This window comes from Trichoderma harzianum (genome assembly GCF_003025095.1).
Source record: "Trichoderma harzianum CBS 226.95 unplaced genomic scaffold M431scaffold_3, whole genome shotgun sequence".
Taxonomy (NCBI): domain Eukaryota; kingdom Fungi; phylum Ascomycota; class Sordariomycetes; order Hypocreales; family Hypocreaceae; genus Trichoderma; species Trichoderma harzianum.
In genome coordinates this window covers 2,070,590-2,096,096 of record NW_020209251.1, presented here as the reverse complement: position 1 = coordinate 2,096,096, position 25,507 = coordinate 2,070,590, and the positions used below count along the sequence as shown (strand labels likewise).

The 25,507-nt window shown below is 48.0% G+C and overlaps 10 protein-coding genes across 10 annotated transcripts; 7 read left to right on the top strand and 3 right to left on the bottom strand.

The window, feature by feature from the left end:
- Nucleotides 1–229: 229 nt before the first annotated feature.
- M431DRAFT_78394 (hypothetical protein) lies at nt 230–1,824 on the bottom strand (the record flags this gene model as incomplete). Its single annotated transcript, XM_024922685.1, has 2 exons — nt 230–1,504; nt 1,579–1,824. 2 exons carry the CDS (start codon nt 1,822–1,824, stop codon nt 230–232), a joined length of 1,521 nt encoding a protein of 506 aa, XP_024777673.1.
- A 535-nt stretch (nt 1,825–2,359) lies between these two features.
- M431DRAFT_492233 (hypothetical protein) lies at nt 2,360–4,221 on the bottom strand (the record flags this gene model as incomplete). Its single annotated transcript, XM_024916988.1, has 4 exons — nt 2,360–2,498; nt 2,916–3,285; nt 3,369–3,960; nt 3,997–4,221. 4 exons carry the CDS (start codon nt 4,219–4,221, stop codon nt 2,360–2,362), a joined length of 1,326 nt encoding a protein of 441 aa, XP_024777672.1.
- Nucleotides 4,222–5,661: 1,440 nt separating this feature from the next.
- Nucleotides 5,662–6,912, top strand: M431DRAFT_110001 (hypothetical protein; the record flags this gene model as incomplete). Its single annotated transcript, XM_024911737.1, has 1 exon — nt 5,662–6,912. The coding sequence occupies one exon, from the start codon at nt 5,662–5,664 to the stop codon at nt 6,910–6,912; it is 1,251 nt and encodes a 416-aa protein (XP_024777671.1).
- A 248-nt stretch (nt 6,913–7,160) lies between these two features.
- On the top strand, nt 7,161–7,929 carry M431DRAFT_548513 (hypothetical protein; the record flags this gene model as incomplete). The annotated part of the gene is made up of 1 exon (XM_024921264.1): nt 7,161–7,929. Exon 1 carries the CDS (start codon nt 7,480–7,482, stop codon nt 7,927–7,929), a length of 450 nt encoding a protein of 149 aa, XP_024777670.1. The 5' UTR covers nt 7,161–7,479.
- Nucleotides 7,930–8,157: 228 nt separating this feature from the next.
- Nucleotides 8,158–9,225, top strand: M431DRAFT_479531 (hypothetical protein; the record flags this gene model as incomplete). Its single annotated transcript, XM_024915777.1, has 2 exons — nt 8,158–8,298; nt 8,365–9,225. 2 exons carry the CDS (start codon nt 8,158–8,160, stop codon nt 9,223–9,225), a joined length of 1,002 nt encoding a protein of 333 aa, XP_024777669.1.
- Nucleotides 9,226–9,717: 492 nt separating this feature from the next.
- M431DRAFT_109997 (hypothetical protein) lies at nt 9,718–11,254 on the bottom strand (the record flags this gene model as incomplete). The annotated part of the gene is made up of 2 exons (XM_024911736.1): nt 9,718–10,085; nt 10,362–11,254. 2 exons carry the CDS (start codon nt 11,252–11,254, stop codon nt 9,782–9,784), a joined length of 1,197 nt encoding a protein of 398 aa, XP_024777668.1. The 3' UTR covers nt 9,718–9,781.
- Nucleotides 11,255–11,890: 636 nt separating this feature from the next.
- On the top strand, nt 11,891–14,039 carry M431DRAFT_3024 (hypothetical protein; the record flags this gene model as incomplete). The annotated part of the gene is made up of 2 exons (XM_024914165.1): nt 11,891–12,637; nt 12,729–14,039. 2 exons carry the CDS (start codon nt 11,891–11,893, stop codon nt 14,037–14,039), a joined length of 2,058 nt encoding a protein of 685 aa, XP_024777667.1.
- A 2,669-nt stretch (nt 14,040–16,708) lies between these two features.
- Nucleotides 16,709–18,606, top strand: M431DRAFT_79577 (hypothetical protein; the record flags this gene model as incomplete). Its single annotated transcript, XM_024922839.1, has 4 exons — nt 16,709–16,748; nt 16,814–16,909; nt 16,987–17,904; nt 17,975–18,606. The coding sequence occupies 4 exons, from the start codon at nt 16,709–16,711 to the stop codon at nt 18,604–18,606; spliced, it is 1,686 nt and encodes a 561-aa protein (XP_024777666.1).
- A 529-nt stretch (nt 18,607–19,135) lies between these two features.
- On the top strand, nt 19,136–20,332 carry M431DRAFT_78583 (hypothetical protein; the record flags this gene model as incomplete). Its single annotated transcript, XM_024922716.1, has 1 exon — nt 19,136–20,332. One exon carries the CDS (start codon nt 19,136–19,138, stop codon nt 20,330–20,332), a length of 1,197 nt encoding a protein of 398 aa, XP_024777665.1.
- A 1,246-nt stretch (nt 20,333–21,578) lies between these two features.
- On the top strand, nt 21,579–24,708 carry M431DRAFT_77404 (hypothetical protein; the record flags this gene model as incomplete). The annotated part of the gene is made up of 4 exons (XM_024922572.1): nt 21,579–22,576; nt 22,842–23,468; nt 23,520–24,317; nt 24,516–24,708. Coding segments are annotated over 4 exons (2,616 nt in total), but the record flags the coding sequence as incomplete, so codon positions are not given.
- Between the last annotated feature and the right edge of the window lie 799 nt (nt 24,709–25,507).

Here is a 25,507-nt window from a genome sequence, read left to right as displayed (position 1 = left end):
TCGAGATGACATCTATCGAATTGGTAATGTGTAGTAAGGTAGTAGTAGGGTGGAGACACAGCATAGCGTTGAATCACCTTGATTAGGGTCAATTACCATTATCTGCTGTATCAAACTCATGAGTGACATGATTCTAGTCTCATCTATATTAAGCCCCCATCCTGATGCAAAACATGCTCTGATCTACTCTGTACATATCTAATATTACTTATATCTATCTCCTTTATCATTACTCCCATTCGCCATCAACCTGCTCCCAAAAGTCGAGGAAGCCCTTGAAGAACTGCACGCCCAAGCCAGGGTCCAGGGCACCAGTCGTAGCACGGATCGAGTGCATGCTCAGCTGAGGCAAGCCAGCATCGGCGGCACGCACACCCATTGCACTCGACAGCATGGGGCCGACGGTGCCACCGCTGCGGGAGTCGTTTCGGATCTGGAAGTCCTGCAGCTGAGCGCCACACAGGTTGGCAACGCGGTGGAGGATGGCGGAAGAGACGGCGTCAGTGGTCATGTGGGCGTTGCTGTCGCCGCAGACGACGAGGCCGACGTTGAGCTTAGGGATGTGCTCGGCGAGGTAGTTGCCAATGAAGTTGGGGTTGCCGGCGTGCGAGACGTCGGCGGACAGGAGGAAGGACTTGGCGAAAGTCTGGCCGATGAGACCAGGGCCGTAGGTGTCGGGGTTGAGAGCCTCGACGGCGCGCTCGACCGTGGAGGGCAAGAAGTTACCCCGAGCGCCCTGTCTCAGCAGAGAGCCAACCTCTTCATCGTCGAACAGGGCCACCAGCTTGATGTAGCTGTCCTCGTCTCGCTCCGTGGAGTGGAGAAGACCCAGGAGGGCGGACCACGAGCACAGCTTGTCGTCGATTCTTCCTGCGGTGATGAACTCCTTGTCCAAGCCGAAGACGGAGGCGGGCTGGGCGTCGAAAAGCTCAAGCTCCCAGTTGACAATGGAGTCGTAGGAGGTGATGCCAAGCTGCTTCGAGATGAGCTTGACCAGCTTCGGGGGCTGAGTGTTGACAAAGGCGCCGACAGAGCCAAGCAGCTCGGCGCTGGAGCCATCGGAGCTGTCCAATCCAATGATGGGGACAGCCTGCGTCTCCGGGTTGTTCTGACCCATCATGCCGACACCAAAGTGCGGCGCCAGCGTGGGGATCTTGGCAATAGGCCAGTCCAGCTGGACGAGCTTGCTGGTTGTCTTGCCCGTCTTCTCATCGCGCACAATAACTCGGCCGCCGATGCTCAGGTCTCGATCCCACCAGGTCTGGTTCAGGGCGCCGGCGTAGGGGGCAACACCGAGCTGGACGTAGCCGGCCGTGGTTGGCTTCTTGCTGACGGGCTTGAGCCGGGCTGTCAGGGCGTCGATGTGGCCGGCAATCATGCCAACACCGTTACCGGGCTTGTAGGATTTGCCGACGGCAAAGGCGATGATGGAGCTGCCATTGCGAGTGACCCAGTACTTGCCGCCGGGCTGGATCTTGCCGGACCAGGAGTCGCGCGCGGGGAGCTAGGAGTGTGTCAGCGTTGGATCTTGTACTACGGGGTGGGACATGAAGGTATCACGAGCGCAAGCGCACATACCTCTACGTAGCCAGACTGGCGCAACTTGGTCTTGAAGTAGTCGACGGTATGGAAGACAGTCGGGTTCTCGCGCAAGAAGTCGCAGAAAGGCTTGGTGAAGGCCTCGGGCTTGAGGTCTCTCACGGCGCACAGCTTGCACTTGTTCTCCTCGTCCACGTGCCAGTTGACCTGGCTGACCTCGTTCGCTGAGAGCTTGGAGATGCAGTTCATGCAGGCGCGGTTGTCGAGAGGCGGGCGACCATCCATGTCTGCGAGGACAAAGTGCTTTGAGGAGGCTAGGGGAGAGGCAGCTTGCTGAGTGTGAGCCGAAGCCGAGGCCGGGATCGGGGCAAACGAGGAGGAAGCGGAAGACTGCGCGGAGATGCTGGACGTGGCCTGAGCAGGCGCTTGTTGTCGGAGAGACAGAGAAGAAGGCACGCGCCGTGTCATGGTTGCGACGAGAACGAGGGAAAAGAAGAGAGGAGAGAGTTGAGGGCGAAGGGCGCGTTAAAAGGCGGTGCGAGAGAAAGAGGTTGGGGATGTTGAGCGTCAAGTCGAGTCGCACGGAGTTGCGCGCATGTTCCCCCGGATTGGGGCGCAGCAGAGACATTCCGGTACAGTAAGCCGGGGTACAATCACGATAAGCACGGGGCCTTTTGTGGCGCCAGGAGCGGGAACCTATCGGCGATGACTAGAGGGGGGCCATTAGGGGATTTACAGCGGATAAGGCGCCATGGGAACCTGTCAGGGCCAGGGGTAGCTTCTACTGAGTTCTGTGCATGTATTTAGCGCCCGCCCTTTACTAGCATCCAATCCCGTATTTTACTTCTAGGCTATGTGGTGTCATTGGTAAAGTCCTGATACTACTATATGTACCTAGTAAATAGCATGTATGAAGAACGTATAAGAAGATGGCATTTAATCCTTTGGTGGCTACTCCTCTAGCTAAGGTACATATCTTTAATATCAGCCCTTGATAGAGGAAGATGGTACATTTACCCTTGTAGCGCATCAATGTTCCGAATACTACCTAGTACCTACCTACATGTATTCCTCAATCCTGGGTATCTGTAGAAGCCAAAAGTTTCCCAGTAAATGACTACGGATTATACGTTTTTCTTTCCTCTCAACCCATATATAAAGAACCAGGTGGTAATACGTGCGCCATCTATCCCTGTCCCATGGGATTTGTAAGTCTTCGAGCATAGGAAAACGACATTCAAGTAAGCGCACAGCTTCGAGGATACTAGGATGACTGAAGTCCCACGTTAGTCATATGTTCAATTCCAATAACTCAGGTGGATGTAGGTACGTGTATGGTGAGGATAGGTAAAGTATAAGGTATATCAAGAACGTACCTGGGGATGCCAATTTGCCCGTCCACTGTCTGGGTAAAATATAACGTCCTAAGCTGTGGAAATAAGGCATCGCCATTACAGCCATCTGAAACCAAGTCGTCAAGATTGATATCCTGACTGGTCTCGCAAAAGTTCAATCTCCGACAATGCCGACCAAGAGATAACAATCCCTTGGTAGATAGATTGGCACACACTAGGTTTAGTGACAAGTGACGAAGATCTGGCCAATGAGATGCAACTATCTCGCAGTCATCGTTTGAGAAATCCGTCTCTATAGCGATGGGGGCATCAAAATGGCCAAGAGGCCGCCGCCCAGGCTTCATGATCAGAGTTCGAAGCTTTGAAAGAGCACTCAATGCCATTATTGCTGCTGCCGAAATTCGTATAGGTTTTCTGAATGTCAACGATAAAGAGGTTAAGGCGGTCAAGCGCGCGCGATGTGCCATAGCGCACCAGAATCCGAATCTTCCAGCAATAGGTTAAGCGAAGTAAGATTTCTCAATAGAGGTACAGCCCCTTCGATGGCCGCCGCTGTAGCAACCAAATATAGAGATTCAAGTACGGGAAAGGACGCGAATCCCATATCATCTTTTGCGATTGTAACCTGTTCTACCGCAGAAGCTGACCAGCTCCATGGAAGATCCAAGGTGGTTACACACTTGCTCTGTGCCGAGTGAAGAAGAAGATCGCCGCTTATAACGCTGCTGCTAGTATCGTCTACTAGCTCATTAATGAGAATGGCCTCTTGCAACAATGGTAGGTGCTTCAAAATATCCAAAACAAGTTGGGGCGTGAGTCCTGTCCACACGTGAAGGTGTATCGACTTTAGTTCCGGACAACTGCTCAAGCAGCCAAGCGTAGAAATTTGGGCAAATAAGTCAACAAACTTGACTTTTTGCAGCGATGGCACGCAGTACATCTCCATGTCTCTGAGATCTTGACCATAGCTAAAAATATCTAGCTCCCGCAATCGGTGGAATTCGAGGTCTTTGAATGCCTCGTAATAATTTATCTCCTTGGAGTAATAAAAACCAATGGTAAAAATCTTGGAGGCATATATTTATTGCCGGTCCTTTGGCACTCGTAGCAGGTAGTCCTTAGCTTTCCTACTTTTCCATAACTTTTCCGTCCCGCACTCAAACCATAACCGGTTTACTTGGACAGCTTTGGACAAGGTCTTCAAGTCGTTTGCATCTAAACAAAATGAAAATATTAAATCGAGGATCTCAGGTAAACACAGCGCTTTCTCAGTGGAATCGAATCGTGTTGTCGCCGGAGAAGAAGCTGTCGCCGGAGTGTTTGCCATACTGCAAAAGATTGGCAGGTGGGATGGAAAGGGTAGAAAGATGTATTAGCTGGCTCTTTCGAACAATTCATAGCCTGGGATTATCGCTGCCTTTTGTATCTGAACGGACTAATATGAATGAATTATCAGACATTAAATTTCCCAGCCTTGAAGTTTGTTGCACTAGATCTGAACTGTATCTACACAGGTAAGTTGCTCTTGCTCGGAATTTTGGCGCCAAAAGTTTAAAGCTTCAGCTTGTAGATAGGGGCTATCTTTATGATCAGGACAATAAGGCTGGTAAAACTGTAATGGCAGATTCAGCAAAAGATTAAGCGCGCCCCCTATGGTGCAAACTTCAGAAAGAACTCTTGGCTCATAGCCGATCAATGAAAGTTTGAGAAACCAGGTCACGGCACGGAAAGAAACGCATAAGCTTCAACTTTTATGTGTGCTAATTCACCTATACAAAAGCTTCTACTGTTCGTGTGACTCGGCCCTCTGAAATTTTGATTTGGGAACCTCGAGTTGACTCTCCAGCATCTCGTGTCCCAGATTGAGTAGGGATAATAGCAAATACCCGCGGTTGTCATGGTAGACAATTGAGAAACGAGCTTCTTAGTAGCGAAAGTGTTGCTAAATCAACATTTTAACATCTCGTTGACGGTATGCTTCATGCTAAATAACTACCTCACTTGTTGTGCCCGCTGTATGTAGCCACTCTCTTTAACTCAGTCAGCTGTAGCCGATAGAGTGTCATAGTAACGGATGGGTACCATGTACGTTGGCAGATATAATAATAAAGATAAACAGTGATACACATCAGCGTTTTTACTCATTTGTGTCACAATCTTCGAATTCTTTGCCCTCAGTTGCCAGAAAACATGATAGAGCACTGACTTTATGTATTTCGTTCCCTGACGATGTTAGATAATGGCCTGCCTTGTCCATCTGCCTGGGTACCAGGTGCCAATTCCCTCGGGTGCGTATATGCAGTACTAGGCACATGTAGTTTATTAAGTACAACACCCTACATAAGCATGATGGTCTTCTAAGGGCAAACGGACGCATCATATCACTCCTTCGGTTATGCACAGAAATCTCCGTTCAACAAAAGCCAACTACATGTGTTCAGGCCTACAGGGTAAGAAGAGACAAAGCTTCCAGAACAGCCTATACATACGGATCTGAACACATATAGACGAGATAGGCGATACAGGCGAATTACACCTTCGTTAAGCTGTGTCTACATATGGAGACAAAGCGATGCGTTGAAGCATCCAGCTGTATGAGGCAATAAAAACTAACATGGCGTCAATAAACATGAGATCTCTGACCTTGATCATTTAAGAAGAGAACATGTATATCTCCGGCCTTCACAGATCGGAGCGGCACACCAATTGTGCCAATCCACCCAACAAAGAGTTTTAACAATAGTCACCGAAAGAGCAATATCAAAAGATGGACTTGAACAGAATTAAACAACTCTCTGGGGAATATAAGCGGGAGAATGGCTTGTCACTGGCTACACGCGCGGTTCATGCGGATGCTAATGTCGACAGTCACTCTGCAGTGGCTCCCGCGCTGCACACAAGCACAACATATCGCTTTGCAGATGATCCGGAAGAACTTGTCCCGTTCAAAGATCTCGACCCTGAAAGGGCCCTCGGGTCTCATGCCTACGTTCGCTACACAAGCCCCAACATGGTTCGCTTTGAAGCCGTCTTGACTTCCATATTGGGTGGGCCAGCTCTCACTTACTCGTCTGGCTTGGCGGCTTTTCACGCAATTCTCGTCCTCTTAAATCCTCGTCGCATTGCTATTGGTGGGGGATACCATGGCTGTCATGGTGTTATCAAAATGGTCTCTCGTATGACTGGTCTAGAGACGTTACCTCTCGACTGCGATGCCTCTCAGTTGCAACCTGGCGATATAATTCATGTCGAGACACCACTTAATCCGACTGGAGAGGCTATTAATCTACAACATTATGCTGACAAGGCACATAAGGCGGGGGCATTTTTGACTATTGATGCTACTTTTGGGCCTCCACCGCTCCAGAATCCATTTGGCTTTGGCGCGGATATTGTTCTTCACAGCGGCACCAAGTATTTTGGAGGGCATTCTGATATGTTGTGCGGTATCTTGGCTGTGAATCCCAAGCACGACTTTCTTTTAAAGCTGCATAGTGATCGCGTCTATCTGGGCTCAGTCGAAGGCAACATGGAGAGTTGGCTTGGAATGCGATCTCTGCGGACTCTTGAGCTTCGAGTTACAAGACAAAGTGCTACTGCAACAGCACTAGTAACTTGGCTTCATAATCAGCTTCAAGATTCATCCACTGCTGCGCATCGAGTGGTTGAACAAGTTCATCATGCAAGTTTACAGGCTGAGGCAACGAAGGAGGATAGCTGGCTGCGGAAACAGATGCCCAATGGCTATGGTCCTATTTTCTCTATTACCCTAAAGGATGCGAATTTAGCAAAACGTCTGCCAAGCAAACTTCGTCTGTTTCAGCATGCGACGAGTCTTGGGGGTGTTGAAAGTCTGATAGAATGGCGAGCCATGACGAACACTAGCATTGACCAGAGGCTGGTTAGACTGAGCATTGGCGTTGAAGCGTTGGAGGATCTGACATGGGATTTGCAGCAGGGGCTGGAGGCACTTGGCAAGGAGACGCTGCCGGAGAAACAATATTCAGATACAATATAGCATTTCTATTACCCATGTGAATATCATGTATCAAGTTTGGAAAAGTTGGTTGAATTGCGTCATGTCATTTTCAATGTCTCGACGGTCAAAGTTTCGCTACACGTAGGAGGCAGTGCCATTGCTGATGTTAGCGCAGCTTCCAAAACCTGTCAAAACATCCATTAAGGTACGACTAACAAACAATCAAGACAATCTTGCCACGTCTAAACCTTTTCATCATTTATCTAATCTGACAGGTTCGTCATCCACTGGAATCGTACCATTCCAATTGTGTTCGCTCACTAAGCAGACTCACTAAGCAGAGGAAAATCGCTTCAACTGCCGAGCGGAAACTTCCGACCCAGTTCAGTTGCGTGTCGTCATGCCGGGATTTTCCCCAGACCGTATTTGGGCAGTTGATGTTGATCAGCTTGGTTTCAATTTTGTCTCAACATTTTGCAAGGTGCTGGACATTAGAAATCAATTATACCAATAACGGTAGTTGTATTAGATTTTAGTCGGGCGAAACTAGGAAATGAAGAGTAGTTTTTTTCATCGCCGCAAAATACATGCATCTACCAGGGCGGAATGCATATGTTGGCCACAACAGAAATACAGCATGCAAAGTACGGACATGGAGTACTGGAACAAGGAAGAAGAAAACGCCCTGATAATAGCAGAAATAAAGAGTTATGGCCAACTGAAACTGCAGCATGTCAATTTCAATCCATTCTAAACTCCGACCAGCTCCCTTTTCAAGTTTCGGAAATGCAAGCCCTTTTCCAGAAGCAAATTGGTAAACAAACAGGTGTCGCAAAAGTTGCTCTCAAGCTGGGCGCCCGGAGGGATTCGATCTCCATTCTAGCCGAAGTCAATCGAATGACGGCGCTTCCAGCGGGTCAAGCGCGCCCAATCGGCCGATCCAAGCGATGCATGCGACTGGAGCGGACCACTGATGGAGCCTCGGGATTTGCTAAGGTTTGGGGGCTTCCTGTAGGCGTCGCTGACTATTGCATGGGAACTTCCGCCATGATGTAAGGGGGTTGATGATGATGAAAACAGGATGAGATGGTGAAACATCAGGTATATAAGTCTTGGATGAGGAGCTGTGAAACCAATTTGCATCATTCAGACAAACAACAAACAACAGCATCCAACACATACAGCATTTCAAACCAGCTACATTCACATAAATCTATTAATTAATTGAACAACAACAACCACTTACACCAACAACTATCTCTGCACCAACTCACAACAACCACAATGACTACCTTCACCGTCTACACTGGAGCCAAAGACGGACATGTCAAGTCCAACAATGCGACCAAGCCTGAGCAGCTCACTGGCGACCAGGTATTTTTGCGAATTACTGCCTCAGGAATGTGTTTCACCGATGTACACTATGTAAGTGACTTCAACTCCAGATGCAAGGCTTCAATCCCCAACAAATACTAACACAATTGCTTCTAGAAACATGGTGAGAACGCTTTAGGTCACGAAGGTGTTGGCGTTGTTGAGGAGACCGGCCCCGGAGTCACCTACCTCAAGAAGGGTGACCGAGTAGGCTGGGGATACCAGACCGACAACTGTGGCCACTGTCTCGACTGTCTTCAGGGCCAGGATATCTTCTGCAAAGAGCGTGTTATCTATGGTGACGCAGACGCCGTGAACCGAGGCAGCTTTGCTTCTCACGCTCTCGTGCGAGAGGCCTTCCTCCACCCCATTCCCGATGATATGAGCGACGAGGATGCCGCTCCTCTTCAGTGTGCCGGTGCTACAGTCTTCACTACTCTGCACGATGTCAACTCCAACGACACTGTCGGTATCATGGGCGTCGGTGGCCTTGGCCACATTGCTATCCAGTTTGCAGCCAAGCTTGGTTGCCGCGTTGTCGTCCTTTCCGGTTCCGATAGGAAGAAGGACGACGCTGCCAAGCTCGGCGCTCACAGATTCGTCGCCATGAACGGTGACATTGATCAGCAGCTCGGCGACTGGAAGATCTCGCGCCTCTTGGTGACCACTTCCGCTCAGCCTTCGTGGGACAAGATCCTGCCTATGCTCTCCACTCGCGCCCGCATCTATCCTCTTTCTGTCTCTTCCGACAACCTGGAAATTCCTTACATGCCCCTCATCATGAGCGGCATCACCATCCACGGCTCTCTTGTCGCTTCTCGGGCTATCCATCGCAAGATGTTGGAGTTTGCTGCCCTGCACAAGATCAAGCCTGTCATTGAGAGGTTCGAGATGTCGGAAGAGGGTATTAACAAGGCATTTGAGCGCCTTGAGGCAGGCAAGGTGCAATACAGAGTTGTTCTACTGCCCACTCAGTAATAAACTGAAGGGTGGTGATTAAAAAAAAGATGCATAGCGAAAGGCAAAGCGGCAGTGATTTCATAGTCTTTACTTTCAAATTTGATAGATGGGATAGAGAAAAATAACATTCGGTTTCATTTAATTATTGCATTACTTGCTCTAATGTTTATGGCATCTTTGATTACTCATTAGCTGTAAGTACTCTGGATTGTATGATTGTGTGATTGCATGGGTGAGCAGTAACTTATCAACGTGTGTGTCCCGAAATCTTCATAGGTTATCATGCAACATGCACGCTTCATCGCCTTGCTTCGTCATTATGATGTATTAAACTTTGGCCACAGCTTTTGGAAATACATATACCATGCAAACAGTAAGCTTACTGACAGAGAAGCCAACTACATGTACCCAGGAAGTTGTCTGAGGCCGACTTGAACAGTGCATGAGTATTACATTATCGAAAACATATGACGGATCAACTCATATAAGTAAAGACATTCTATGCTATGCCTCCATTGCTATGCTACGCCTCCAATGCTTATAATCTACTCATCTATCAACCCCAAAGATCATCTCACACGTCGAAAAAAGGAATCAGTCCCGTCCTTGGATAACAATTAATGTACTCAAACGTCACCTCGCCCGGCTTTAAAGCCGAAACCTCGTGCCACGTGCGCATCTTGAACGTCTCCTTGCCAAACTGCTGAGAATGCGAATGCGCTCCGTGAAAGATTTTGTGGTGCGATTTGTGCTTGGAAGCCCACGCCTCAATGTCTTTCAACGATCGGAAGAAGCCACTGCTGCAAGTCTCGCGTCTTCGTCGCTCCGTTGTCACGACGAGGCCGAATTTGTCTGCTTTGGAGACACCATTGGAGCCACTGACATTTGTGGCGTTTGTGTCGTTCGAGCTGATCGAGCTATTAGAGGCATGCGCCTCGTGCGCTCCATCTGCTCCGTTAGTCTCGTGTACGCCGTTGGTGCCATGGGAACCATTCGTATTACCGACTCCGTTTGTGCTGTTCGTTCCATTTGTCGCATTTTCATTGCGTACGCCATTTGCACCATTAGTTCCATTCAGATAGCCAGCATAACTCTTGACAAGGCTTGTCAGTCCATTCACCACTGTGCTCCCAAAGCCGTTCAATGAAGCCAACTGTTGCGCCTCTTCTGCCTGAAGCAGCCGATTTGTAGTCATGTTCCGAGAGAATCGCAGCCCAATGTCGCCTGATTCCGCCGGATTTTCTTCCAGATAAGTCATCCCAGCTCTTAGTACTGGCTCAAGGGTGCTTTCGTATGCTTCTCTTTCATCGTCTTTGCACCGCTCCCAATATTGGCCAGACCGTATATGAAGGACAGACACCCTGTTTTCACCCTCAATGACACGACCTTTGCTATCTTTCTCAAAGTTTGGAGGACTGAGTTTATACTCTGGTTCGAAAGGATCGTGCGATGATGCTGGAAATCTATCGCGCGCTGCTCCCCAATAGCCGGTGAATTTGTGGCCGACTTGCTGTGCACCCTCCAGGGAAGCGATACCCGGCTGATAGTCGTTTCCAGAATATACTGTTTCGAATCTCTGTTTGGGAACTGTGAATGACTCCCTCCATAGGCCGACTACCTTTTGATCAGAGGAAGATAGAGTTTTATGAAGCAGCTGCAGGTTCAAGCTCTTGTTGGCAGCTTTAGCCACATCTTTATCAATCCAATAAAGAATGTATATTTCTGTGTCCGGAACATCACAACCAGCCTCCACGTATATCTTCTCCCATAAAACCGGTGACAGTTCTCCGGCTCCCTGTCGAATCCATTCTTCGACTTTCGCAACGGCCGTTCTCTGGGCGGCAGAAGTAACGTGAGCATTCAGTTCAGTATGCAGCCCCCTTGCAGGTTTCTCTTCATATCGGGGTTGAATCCCAATATAAGAAACATTTACATCGTGGACATGTTCAGGGAGCTCCACCATGTACCGAGGGAACTTGACTTGCCAGTTTTCAGGCTGGTTCAAGGGTAGTTCTCGGTTTTCCGTTTGTATCTGAGAGTGAGACATTGTACAGCGAGGTACGGGGTTATAAAGGCTTCCCGTGGCTTTTTCCTGGTCAGATACGAAAGGCTTATAACAGATAGAGGTCAGATAGCGCCTGGTGGCTTAAATGGATGTTATCTTTTCTCCAAATCGCCAGGGGGACCAAGCAGCTTGTAGTTATATGGCAACACTGAATACGGATCCAGACATAGAGCTACACTTAAATTACCACATGAGGAAATGCGGAGAAGAGGCGCTCGGTAATCTCGCCTCTATCCAAGCAACTGGGTCATCTAAAGCAAGCATTGTCCCAAAGAGTTTGCTGAAGGGCTCGGCGTTTACAGAGGAGCATTCAGGGTCTGCATCCACTCCGTACACGGAGGGAGATCTTACAGCCTCGGCAGCTTCGGCTATATCGTCTAAGCACGGCACACTCGCAAAGACATGGGAACTCCCCGCATTCCCCATTCTAATCCAGGTGCTTGAACGTCTCCAAAATTACCTAATGAACGCAAGCGCTGCGCGACTCCGCGACTCCGTAAGGCTGGGCTGACGCTTAGCTCGCTTCGCTCGAGCAAAACATCCTCGCCGTGACGGAAGGATTGGGAGGCGCAACGAATCAAGGAGCCCTTGTCTGAGCTGAGCTGAGCCTCTCAAACCATGAGCGAGATTAAGAGACGCACGCGCACTGGCTGCCTCACGTGTCGGGCCCGGCGCGTCAAGTGCGACGAGCGGAAGCCGGCCTGCAACCGCTGCACCATTGCCAATGTCGAGTGTGCGGGATACGCGCCCAAGCGGCACATCGACGTGCGCATGCCGCCGCGCGCGTCCCAGTCGCAGCAGAGCTCGCCGGCAGACGTCGAGGATGACGATGTCCGCTCAGACCGCCTTCACTCCTCGCCCCAGGGCCCTCCGGGTTCCACCCCGTCCGGCCCGCCGTCCGGCCCGGCTTCCGCTCCGTCCACTCATCCCGCCGCCTGCATCCTGCCCCGGCCTCAGTTCCGCCATGATGGACTGCCCCTGGTTGGCCTGCCGAGCAACCCGCGGCTGTCACAGCGCCCCTGTGCTGCTGCCAGGGAGGTCCTGGCCTATCACCAGTTCTTCTTCCGGACGCTGCCGATGCTGTTCCCGGCTGACCACTTGCCGTTCTGGAGAGATCGCCTCTGTGACGAGGCCTGGTGTCTCGAGTATGCCCAAAGGGGGTTGCTGGCTCTAGGCTGTATGCATCGTGCCGCTCTCATGATATCCATGCTTGGTGAGAACGATCAGGCCCGCGGGCTGGACACCAAAGTCATTGCCGTCCAGGGATACACCCAGGCACTGCAGGAATTGTCAAGTCAGCTAGAAGAAGCCGAGAAACAATTAGAGGTGCTATCAGCCGTCTTAGTTCTCATGGCCTACTTTGAGGTATGTAAAATGGTGTTTGGACTGAAAGCTCGGCCGGAAAGGGCCAGTGCATCAACTTATCTAATACGCGGGTTTAATAACATGACTATAGTGCTTTGCAAGCAACATTCCTGCGGCATACAGCCATGTCTGCACCGCCAACTATTACTTTACAGCCCTCAAGTCTAATACACCAGCCCATGTCGATGACCTTGTACTCGACTCTCTAAGAACTGCCCTGCAAACTCTCACGTGGACCTGTTACATGGCAGTGCCACTTCCCGGCATGCTGCTCTCTGTTGGCCGTACGACGACTACAGGGTACATTGCACAAAGCCCTTCCTTTCTGCAGCGTAGCTTGCTACAGATTCTAATTGACTCTGGAGTTCATGACGAGATATGGACTCTTACGCCGGTGCGCCAAGAGCCATCTGTATTGTTAGAAAAGGTCTACCGGCTACAGCGTAATCTACGGGAATGGAAGGATGTACACGGTCATCTTCATCCCAATTTGGAGGCAGATACGGCAACCCTGGCCAGTCTCGAGAGTTCAGAAGAATACCATTTCCCTATCCCCCCGTCTCCCTTTTTGGCGTTGCCGCCAAATCTCTGCCTTTCTGGGGCAATGTACAACTTCCTCATGGCACGCATAATGTGGACTCTCTGCCTCTATGACAAAAGCCAAGACGCAAAGAAGATGGAATCCGAGGCTTACATATACTTTTACCAAACCATGCGGTTTGCAGCAACCCACACGGCGAATAATAGTTTAAGGACGCTGCCCAATGGCACATATACTACAGATGCGCCTGTTGCTAGCGAGGAGATGGACAAGAGTTTCTTGCCTATCCTCTACATCACAGGCCAGTGCAGTCCACAGCCATCTTGGCTCCGCTGGATTGCGCAGCTGATGAAGCAGATTGGAGAACAAGGACTCTTCAACGGCTTCGTGCTGTCCGCTAGCCTCAAAGTTCTGCATAAAATGGAACTTAGCCATAACCTGTTGTCGACTGATAGGATCGAGCGGTATCCCAACCCGGCGCTGCGGATCATCTCGATGCTAATCCCAGAGACAAACGCTCAGGGCTTTGTGTGTTATTATGCTAAGCCCTCTCGATTCAACAGCGGTTGGATCAACCGGGATACCCTTACCTATTATCCCATTGCTCATGCGCGCTTCTCTCCCGAGTTGGATGAGGATAGTGTAGCGAAGCGAGAGATTGAGGTGTACGATGAGCAACGGTCAATGGAGGAGCAATTCACGTCTGAGTGGATTCTCAGTCGTCCAGTCGCGAGCAGCTGGCAAACTCGCTCTTCGGAGACGAGATTTAACCTTAATCACGTTCTTCGTGATCATATTAATGGCGGTCGCTTATTGCACATGAATCAGCAGACACCGGGCGGGACCGTGATGAGATATTAAAGATAAAAAGTACAGGTACTTAAAGAATTAAAGAAAGTAGAATATATAGGCGAAAGTGTAAGTCGTATTTATTTCAGGCTCGGCGGATTGTTGGCAATACGTTCAATGTTAGACTACCTAAATGTAACTTGAGCTGCGTCACGTTAGAAGACAACTCATGGCTACTATGTACCTAAACATAATTAAGCAGTTCTTCTTCTTCCTTCTTCTCTCATTTTTGCGCGATAATGGCTGCCTGATTTGAATATCCACGTGCTCCTATTCAATATATCGAATACGCAGTTAATTCTTGGAAGTTGATTGTCTCCTTGAAGAATTGCATTGTGAAGTCATTCACATCTTTGGTCTGCTCGCTGTCGACTACTGTTTGGGGAATAGCCTTCTGCTGTGGACGGCTATTGGCTACAATCCCGTCCCTTTGATTTGGCTAGTGTCGATATTCAACTCCCGTATAAAAGCTCTATTTAGAGAGAATGCATCATCGCTACATTCGCTAATCTCACCTAGATCTGAAGCATTAAGTGTTGCTGCTTTATCTCGTACAAGTAATCTTCAATGTAGATGGTGCCTTGATTATGGAACTTTTGTTCGTGGCCTGCACTGAGGGCGAGGAGGTTATACGTTATATCCGACTGAGAAACTTTAGTCTGAGACCAGTAATGATCGCCAAAGCCTTTTATTTAACAATATAGTAATATTTCAATACTTACACTGGTAGTTCTTGCTTATGTCCGTAGTAGAAGTGTGTGGGAGCCTGGTACCACCTGGTACGGTGTAAAAAACTTGCAACTACGCAGGCACGGTATATTTTTGCGCCACGGTGCCGGTATTGGGTACTGTGCCGGTATAGTGCCAGGATGGTGCCGGCACGGTGGGAAATGGGTGCTAAGGAGGTGCCATAGAGGTGCCGCGAGGTGCCGCGGAGGTGCTATACAGCCAACGCAGCCACAAAAAAGAAACTTATCCTCGCCCTTCTCTACCTTTTTATACAGCGTATTTTACTTATATCAAAATTTCACAAGTGCAGGGAATTGAACAGAGGTTGAAAAATTAATGTATTATGCTATTTAGACTACTTGACTATTTCTTTATATACGTAGGTAAGGTGTCTTGTGCACTCTTGCCTTATATACCGGTGTCGTGCGTTAGGAACGCTGGAACGCTTACACCGCGTGGCACCTCATGGCACCTCCTTGGCACCTTGCGGCACCAATAGGGCACTGTACCGGCACCGTACTAGATTACGGCACCGTACAGGTACCGCGGTATATGACCTACAGTGCCGCTACGGTGCCGGCACCTATTACACCGTGCCGGCATGGTACCAGACCCCTACTATCTTCTACTACGGGTATCAATAGATTGTTGCCAGTGAATCGTTGTTTATGAGACCTGCGTAAGGTTTGCTGTTTCGAACGTCATCTTCTATCCAGCTACTCTCTCTCAAATTGAAGAATCTTTCGGCTGATCAATGGGAGTGCCTATGTATGGTAGTAATAAGAGATCAAAAGAGTAGTAGCTGGCATAGGTAATGATGGTGTACTAAGTGCCAATGCCGAACCAATCGGCGAAGATCTTTTAACGAATGGTCAACTAAGGTGCCAATGGGTAGTTTTAGAAAGGAGCAGCATCAAAGAAGTCTACTATTGGACATATGGGGCCCATCATTACGCCCAATACGAGAACATGGGAAAGTATTGCATCGGCCGAAGCAAGTTGTACTCTTCTACATCCACTCAATAGACTTGGTCTCATTGTGGAGCTGCTACTATTATCCAAAGTCCTCGAATAGAAGCAGCTCAGAGATGTCTTGGTGATTGAACGAACACGTTTAACTACATTGGGGGTGTATAGTTCTGCCTGCATATCTATATCCAATTTAACATGACAAGAATGGAATATGACTTCTCGTTGCAGAGCTTGACACAAGTTACACAACAGCATATGGCTATAGCTAAGTGTCCAATTCTAAGGTATTCAGCATATTTCCGCAATAGCCTTTCCGGAAGTTGGTAGAACGAGAACAATTATATTCAATTGATCGACTGGGATGTTTCTTCAGGGTTCCATACACTGCGTTGCTGCCTGGAACTGTTGCATCATCTGGCATCGGGCGTATTTCGTATGTACGAATCATCAGGCCATTTACATGTAACCGACGTAACTGCCGTGAAAATATACATCTCGATTACTATCTTGAAAACATTATGAGGCTGCCGGCACTTGAACGGATGGCCAGGGCTTACGAAATGTTATGTGAGCGTGAACAAGTACATGAGCGCTTCGAATTGCACGAAACAGGTAAAGCCTCGCCGTCTGTTCCTGAAGATGGACTAGCCTCATCCCCGGCGAAGTCGGCCGAGGCGAGCTTTGCCACATTTGCTAACAACCAGCGAATATTGAGCCACACGAGCCAATGGCTTGAAGATGATTGAGCAGCCACATGGTTGAGCCGGATGGCGCAGGTACGTCACCGGCATCACTTACACGGAATGACCCTCGGCCGAAGCGACAGACAATGATATTGCGAGCCTCATTTGGATGATGATCATGTATAAAAGGACGGAAAGCTGCTCGCTAGTCAAAGACTTTGGAATCAAAAAACCGTTCAGATCATCTTATCTGTATTTCCTTCTCTTACAAAGAAAGACTTACAACCTACTTGAACCATGAGTTCTACATCGTACGCCGTGTCAGGCCGCCAGAATGGTATGTAGAGCGGATGCATCATTATATCTCCAACTTTATGCAATTAATACTAATGACTTGCACAGGTGACTTGCACCTAAACTATATCGAAGATCGCAACACTGCATCTCAGCAAACTGTGTACACAGCTAGCAATGGAGCGCCAATTCCTCATCCTTTCGGTATGTGTTGCTCTACACGCACATATCTCACTATCAATTACCATGAATTATCAGCATGTACTAATGATCATCTGCAGAAACTCAACGTGCTGGAGAGAATGGCCCTCTGCTGCTTCAGGATTTTCACCTGATTGATCTTCTCTCACACTTTGACCGAGAGAGAATCCCGGAGAGAGTTGTCCACGCAAAGGGCGGTGGTGCCCACGGTTACTACAAAACCACCAACCCGCTCGATGATCTTTGCCTTGCAGATATTTTTTCTGCTGAAGGAAAGGAGTGCCCCATCACCATTCGATTTTCAACTGTCGGTGGCGAAAGCGGCTCTCACGACCATGCTCGAGATCCTCGAGGCTTCTCTATCAAATTTCGCACCGAGGAGGGTAACTGGGATCTTGTTCAAAATAACACACCTGTCTTTTTCATTCGAGATCCTGCCAAGTTTCCTCACTTGATTCACACCCAGAAGCGACACCCCGCAAGTCACCTCGGTAGTGGCGATGATTCTACCAACTTTTGGGAATACTTCTGTCAGAACCCCGAATCTGTCCACCAAGTCATGTATACCTTTGGCGATCGTGGTATTCCTGAGAGCTGGCGCCGTATGCATGGATATAGCGGCCACACCTTTAAGTTCGTCAATAAGCAAGGTTCATGGGTGTACTGCCAGATCCACATCCGCTCGAAGCAGGGCGCCGGATTCCTGACTCAGGAAGAATCGACGAAGCGGTCTCCAGATGCCAACCAGAAGGATCTCTACCAAGCCATTGAGCGGGGCGAATATCCTCAGTGGGATCTCTGTGTGCAGACCATGACACCAAAGCAAGCTGAGGAGCTGTGGGAGACCCAGAAGATCAACGTCTTCGATCTTACTCACTGTTGGCCCCAAGCTCAGTTCCCTCTCCGCAAGGTTGGAGAGCTTTGCTTGAATGAGAACGTGAAGAACTACTTTGCCGAGATTGAGCAAGTTGCATTCAGCCCATCTCATCTTGTTCCTGGTAAGTCAATGTTTCCCGTAACATAAAGGTGATATCACATGAGAAAAATACTAATAGTAAATCAATTTAGGAATTGAGCCCTCTGCCGACCCTGTCCTTCAGAGCCGCTTGTTCTCATATCCCGACACTCAGCGTCATCGTCTTGGACCAAACTACCAACAACTTCCTGTCAATGCGCCTCGCACAGGCTATCACATGGCCAACTTCCAGCGAGATGGCGCCATGGCCTTCTATAACCAGGGCTCAAGGCCAAACTATTTCTCATCCATCGAGCCTATTTCCTTCAAGGAGCGCAAGACGAATCTGGATCAGACTCATGGTGCTTTCGTCGGCAGGGCTATTACTTTCCTGTCCGAGATCAGACCAGAGGATTTCAACCAACCTCGCGCCCTTTGGGAGAGAGTTTTTGATGATGCCGCCAAGGAGCGATTCATTAACAATATGGCCGGACACATGAGCACTTGCACTGAGAAAGAAATCATTAGACGCCAAATTGGTATCTTCCGCGAAGTATCGGATGATCTGGCCACCAGACTGGAGAAGGCTACGGGAATCAAGGGATATCCTGGCATTAGTGAGCTTGTTTTCAACGGCTGCCACAACGGATTGGCAAAAAATAGCGCTCTTCGAGCTGCGAACGGCCAAAGGAGCCCTCACTTTAACAGCAGCAATGGAGCGCCGTCGGCTGGAACTCACGCTTAAAGATGTGAGGAAGTGCCAATCGCACCAGATGGACTCTGGCGAATCCTCGTTTGTGCGTCGCCTGAATGATAAGTTGTATTAGCGGTTCATATGTATAGATAGTGATGAGAGAAATTGAGATTACTTTTTCGCAGAGGATCATTATGGCCCCCACCGCAACCAACAGTGTTGTCCCAACTGCTATCAACGGCATGACTCATGTTTACACCCTCTTTTACATCCCCTTGTCTATTGCCTAATCATTGATAGAGTTGCCGACATTGTCTCCGAGAGATGCTGCCGCTGCCGCTTGCTCGCGCAGCAGCTTTGCTTGCCCCGGACATCAAACTCGTATACAACCCACTTCGATATGCATTTCAGCCATTAATATCTCATGTAACATCTTACAGAAAGCTTAGTAATGATCACAAAAAGTGCATGTACTTAAGCTCTACCAACCCCCGTCTACGCAAGCAGCACTGGAGCTTTGTTTCCCCCATCTTACACACTTACACTTATTCAACTCAAGGATATATGTTACTTGCCCGCCATGGGAGCACCGTCAACAGATCCAGGATTTCCCCAATTTTCCCTCTTACCTTCAGAGATACGTTTAAAGATTTGGTATTATTGCCTTCCTCGTCGAATTGTCCAGAGGGATGACCCCTTTTATCTTGTGGAAGTCCGCGAAGAGCAAAAATGCTGGTCGATACGTCCGACTTGTCATAATGCCGCCCTACCACTCATTGCCTCAGTCTGTCGCGAATCAAGACACGTTGTCAGGAAATGGGGCAAATTAATTACGCAAGACTTTCGATTAAATATAGGACCGATATGGATCCAACCTCGTCTAGATCGCTATAATCTCAATTGCGATATTCGCTATATTTGGGACGATGAGGATTATTTGGAAACAATGTATCACTTTATTGACGAGGGACTCTATCGATTGGATGTGATGCCAGTTTCTCTAAGAGCCGAATACTTTTACCCATTCGCCCTAGAGCCACAAAAGGACCCTTTTGAGAAATGTCCGATTCTTGAGATCCATGGGGGGCCACTCAACGGGTACAGCCCCGACGACCCTTATGATGAATTTGCATCTTATATAGAGAGGCCGTATACAGGAGTCTCCGAGTCTGCTACTTTAGCTTTCATCTGTATTCATGCTACGAAAGAGCAGGCCGTGGGCTCTGGCCTATTTGGAATACTTCTCGATGCCCCGGTGCAGCTCGTTGATTTTGACGATAATGAGCGGCTAGAACAGTTCTACTCCCTCTTTCAAAAAGGCTGTTGCAATGACAAGCGACCGGAAGTATCCAAGCAATTCGCATCCATCCTTGCCTCTGGATTTCGTTATCATGTGGAAAGCTGGAGAGAAAAGGTCGACTGGCTTATGATGGCTAATGCATGGCGGCGTACGAATAAACGCTTCTGGAACTCCATTCCAATCGATGGAGATCCGGCTTTGATCTGGAATCCGCCTCTACAGGAAGATCAAACCCATATCTACATGAATAGCATACATGATGTCCAAGGACACACATTCGACATTCGTCATCCTTGGGTGATACAAGCAAAGAAGGAGTTGCCAAGAGTGACACCAAAAATCCAGTTCCTTCTTTGCACAGACGACTGTGATGTAAACGGAAACGTCGGCATGGTACGCGATATACCGCTACCGTTGAATCGTCGAAGCGACTGGTTTGACAATCTCTTGTATGCGGAACTTGCAGAACTTTCGTGAAATATCAATGTATAAGACTAGAGGCTTTATTAAATACACAAGAAGCTCTTTTGGGGTGATGAATCACGCAATAAAAGCAAGTTGGGTATCCGTGAAAGAGTTAAGAAATTACACGTAGATAGAGTGACTTACCATCCAAACACCCCTACAATTGCCACATTCAATATCGCGAATAGGGTCGTTAGCCCGAAGGACGTAGCCGGTAACCAGAGGGTAAAACACAACACCCCACACAGAAACGCCAGTATGCCTGCTGTGGAAACTTTGGATGTGCGATCGCCTATCAAGCCAATTATCGGTCTACCTAAGGTTGTTCCGAGATCCAGAAAGCCCATAATACCCGTTGCTTGATTGCTTGATAACCCAACGGCAAGAGAAAAGTCGGACAAGGAGAAAAGTAGGGCTATGTTCGCAAAAGTCCAAAGAAGAAGAAGCAAGACTTTCGCGTGGCGGAGGGGGGTAAAGTCAAAATCGACTTGTGTTGGATGTACCTCGTTGTTTCTATCTCGCTGTAAGAGAGTCATAATAACAATGGCTGGTAGGGATACAAGACTGGTGGTGCGGAGAGTCCATCTTAGTCCTTGGTGTTGAATTGGTTCTACACGAGAATGCGACTCCTTTAACTCCAGAGCCAGCAGAGCTCATTCCATTGGCGATGGCGCAGCGTGCCTTAGGATGAACGTCCTTCTGCTCGCACTACGCTGCTTTGCGTAATTTTTTTATCGATTTGTCGTTGCTACTGGCCCTTTGGAGGTTGCTGATATACACTCAATGACGGAGGTTGCCCATACTTATTTGCGGCTCCAAAGATATTAAATGTCAAGTTGCTTCCAAGAAAGAGGGCTCTCACGAACGCGAACTAAACTTAAAAAATGCACGGAGATTTGCGGAGATGAAATTAACCCAGCTTAATAGGGATGGTGGTGTGCATTATAAAATCACTCTAGCCATGAAGAGCTCCTCACAAGGCTACCAACCAGCTTCGAGATACAAGGTACTCCGCAGATGCAGAACTGCGTTTGATAGTATATGAAAAGCAAATGATTGGCTGCTGATGCGTGTATTATGGCGAACCCAAATTCACGCGTTGACACGTTACGGCTGAATTACTGCCTAAGATGCCCCCGCGTCCAACGCGTCCAACTTGACGATTTTTTTTAACTGCACATATTCTTATTTTTCTCAGAGAGCCCAAGATAATTCAAGCATTGATAATCTCAAGGAAGAGGTCCGCTGATCCTTCAAGATGCCTTTCGAAGCGGCCTTGAGACCTAAAGGTCATCACGAGTATACCGTGGGGTGGATTTGCGCTCTACCAAAAGAGCAGACTGCAGCTATCGCCATGCTAGATCACAGGCATGCAGACTTTCAGAAACCACTGAATGATCCTAACAACTATACGTTGGGGTCAATAAATGGCCATGGTATTGTCATAGCCTGTCTACCCAAAGGTATAACAGGAACAACTTCAGCAGCGACTGTTGCAGCCTGGATGGTTAACAGTTTTCCATCCATCAAGGTCGGTCTTTTAGTCGGTATTGGTGGCGGCGTTCCGCCAAAAGTGAGACTTGGTGATGTCGTTGTCAGTACACCTATTGGCCGGTTCCCTGGTGTAGTTCAATGGGACTTTGGCAAGGCAAAAGAAGGTGGCAAATTTGAACGAACTGGCTCGTTGAATAATCCTCCAACGCCGCTATTGACAGCCCTGACGAGATTGGAAACAGAGCATGAGTTGAATGGATCCAAGATACCAGAGTATCTAGACCAACTTAAGGAGAGGTGGCCACGCCTAGCATCAAAATACTTGAGGTCCGATCATCATGAAGATCTCTTATTTAGATCAGATTATCAACATGTCAGTGAGAACACAAATTACACAAATTTCTCTGGCCTCGAAGACAGTACGGAGGAAGGAAATTGCGAATTCTGCGACAGAAGTCAACTTATCAAAAAGAAGCCCAGAGATATACGCGTGCATTATGGCTTAATTGCATCTGGTAACCAAGCTATTAAAGACGCGACCCTCAGAAACAAATTAAATAAAGATCTTAACAGTCAAGTCCTTTGCATCGAAATGGAAGCGGCGGGACTAATGAACAACTTCCCTTGCATCATCATCCGAGGCATCTGCGATTATGCTGACTCACATAAGAACAATGCCTGGCAGGAGCATGCTGCAGCTGTGGCTGCAGCTTTTGCAAAAGAGCTTCTAGGCTATATACAAACATCTGAAATCGAAAGACAGTGCCCAGCGAAGGACATACTTGAGAAAGGTTAGCAATTTATGTCTTAAAATTGTATCATTTCTCACATCTGATATAGTTCTTGGTACCATATCCGAAGTTGAAAAGAACACTTCGCATACGAGAACTAAACTGGAGGGGATTGAAAACACCAAGATTCTCGATTGGTTAACACCAACAGATTATGGCCTACAGCAAAGTGATTATTTCCAGAGATCTCAAACAGGAACCGGGCGATGGCTCCTGGATTCTATGAAGTTCCAGAGTTGGGTGGCTGGACGCAACCAAACTTTATTCTGTCCAGGTATGCCTGGAGCGGGGAAAACCATCTTAACATCAATCGTGGTTGATTATCTTGTTTCGAAATTTCGCCACGGGGATGTCGGCATCGCATATATCTACTGCAACTTCCATCGGCACCATGAACAGAGCACTGGCGATTTACTAGCGAGCATACTAAAACAGCTTGCCGAGACCCAGCCTTTACTTCCAGAAAGTGTTACAGATCTCTATAATAGCCACCAAAGCAGGCGAACGCGGCCGTCGGTTGACGAACTGTACAAAACTCTTCAGTCCATCATAGCTTCATATTCAAGAGTCTTTATCATTATTGATGCCCTGGATGAATGCCAAACTTCGAACAATAGCCGCATCAAATTCCTCTTTAAGCTCTTCGACATTCAAGGTGAAAGCCACATAAATATATTCGCAACCTCGAGACCTATTCCGGAGGTTCAGGAGAAATTCAAAGAAAGTGCAGTGATCGAGGTCCGTGCTCACACCGACGACGTGAAAAATTCTTTAGAAAGTCAAATATCGCAATCAGATTCGGAATTTTTGAACATTTGCCGGGAAGATATTAAAACGAAGATCACAGAGGCGGCTGAGGGGATGTAAGTGTTAACGTCTGGCTGTACACGGGGCGATAATTGACGATCAGCTAGGTTCCTTCTCGCGCAGCTTTACTTTAATATCATTAAAGATAAAAGAACGCAAAAGAAGATAAAAGATACATTGAAAGAATTGCCTATCGGACGTAATACATACGATTATACTTATGAGGAAGCGATGAAACGGATAATAAGCCAAGCCCCAGACACTACCGAGCTAGCCCGGGTGGTTCTCTCATGGATAGTCTGCGCCAAAAGGCCTCTTAAAGCGTTAGAACTTCAACATGCGCTTGCTGTCGAGCCCAAAAAGTACCGCATTGATGAAGAGAATCTTTTACCGATTGGAGATATGGCCTCTATTTGCGCCGGGCTAGTAACAATCGAGGGAAACAGCGGCACAGTTCGTCTAATTCACTATACTACGCATGAATACCTTGAACGGACAATGGAACGATGGCTCCCAGATGCAGAATCTGTAATTACGACTATATGCACAACGTATCTGTTATTGGACGACTTTAAAACCGGGCCTTGCAAACCGTGTGGCGAGTACTCCCATAATGGAATTGCCTACAAAACAGACTGCAAATATCAGAAGCGATTGCAATCTTTTCCTTTCTATAACTATGCTGCAAATCACTGGGGACACCATGCACGTGGATGTTCGAAATTAGATGAGGAAGTTATCAACTTCTTGAAGCGCAAATCAAACGTGGAGGCATCAGCTCAAGTACTGCTTGGGGAACCAACATATGACTCTTGCTCTAACTTTCCACGAGAAGTGACCGGGCTACACTTGGCATCATATTTCGGGGCTGTTGAAGCCGTAAATTGTATGTTACCATACGAGGAGTATACAAATGTGAAGGATAGTCATGACGCAACGCCATTCCAATATGCCGCCATGAATGGGCATGCGGACATTTTTTTGCTGTTACTTAAAGCTAACAAGCTTAATTCTCGTTTTGGCTTTGATTTCCTTAAAAAATCACTCTCATATGCCGCTAAAAACGGACATGAAAATGTTGTTCAACTATTACTTGGCTTCAGACGGGTTGATCCTGATTCCAAGGATGAATATCGCAGATCAGCGCTTTCGTATGCCGTTGAGCATGGACATGAAAGTATTGTCAAGCTTTTACTTTCAACCGGCAGAGTTGATCCTGGTTCCAGGGATAAATACGGTAAACAGCCACTTTTATATGCTGCTATAAAGGGTTATGAAGGCATTGTCAAGCTGTTGCTTGCAACTGGGAAGGTTGATCCTGATTCCAGGGATAATAGCTACCAAACTCCGCTTTTATCTGCCGCTGCGAATGGACACGAAGGCATTGTCAAGCTGTTGCTTGCAACTGGCAAAGTTAATCCTAATTCTCATAATGAATGCTGCACATCCGCGCTTTCATATGCCGCTGAGAATGGACACGAAGGCATTGTCAAGTTGCTGCTTGTAACTGGGAAGGTTGATCTTGATTCCAGAGATACATATGGTGATCGGCCGCTTTTAAATGCGGCTCGATATGGACACGAAGATATTGTTAAGCTTCTCCTTGCAACTGGCAAGATTAATCCTGATTCTCATGACGGATGTTACAGGTCGGCGCTTTCATATGCCGCTGAGAAGGGACACGAAGGCATTGTCAAGCTGTTGCTTGCAACCGGCAAGGTTGATCCTGATTCCAGAGATGAATACGGTAAACAGCCACTTTCATATGCTACTAAGTGGCAGCCGGACGGTATTGCCAAGCTGCTACTTGCAACTGGCAAGGTTGATCCTAATTTTATGGGAAAGCATGGGACTCACCTACATCATGCAGTTTATTGCGGCCGTGGAGATATTGTAGAGCTGCTGCTTGCAACAGGCAAGGTTGATCCCGACCAAAGAAGCGTTTCTGGCGAGACACCGCTATACATGGCCGCTGCAAGAGGCGATGCGAATATTGTCGAGCTATTGCTTGCAGCTGGCAAAGTTGACCTGGTCGCTCAGCATACTGCTGATGAGCATCTTGAAGACAACATAATATATCAGATTAAATATACGC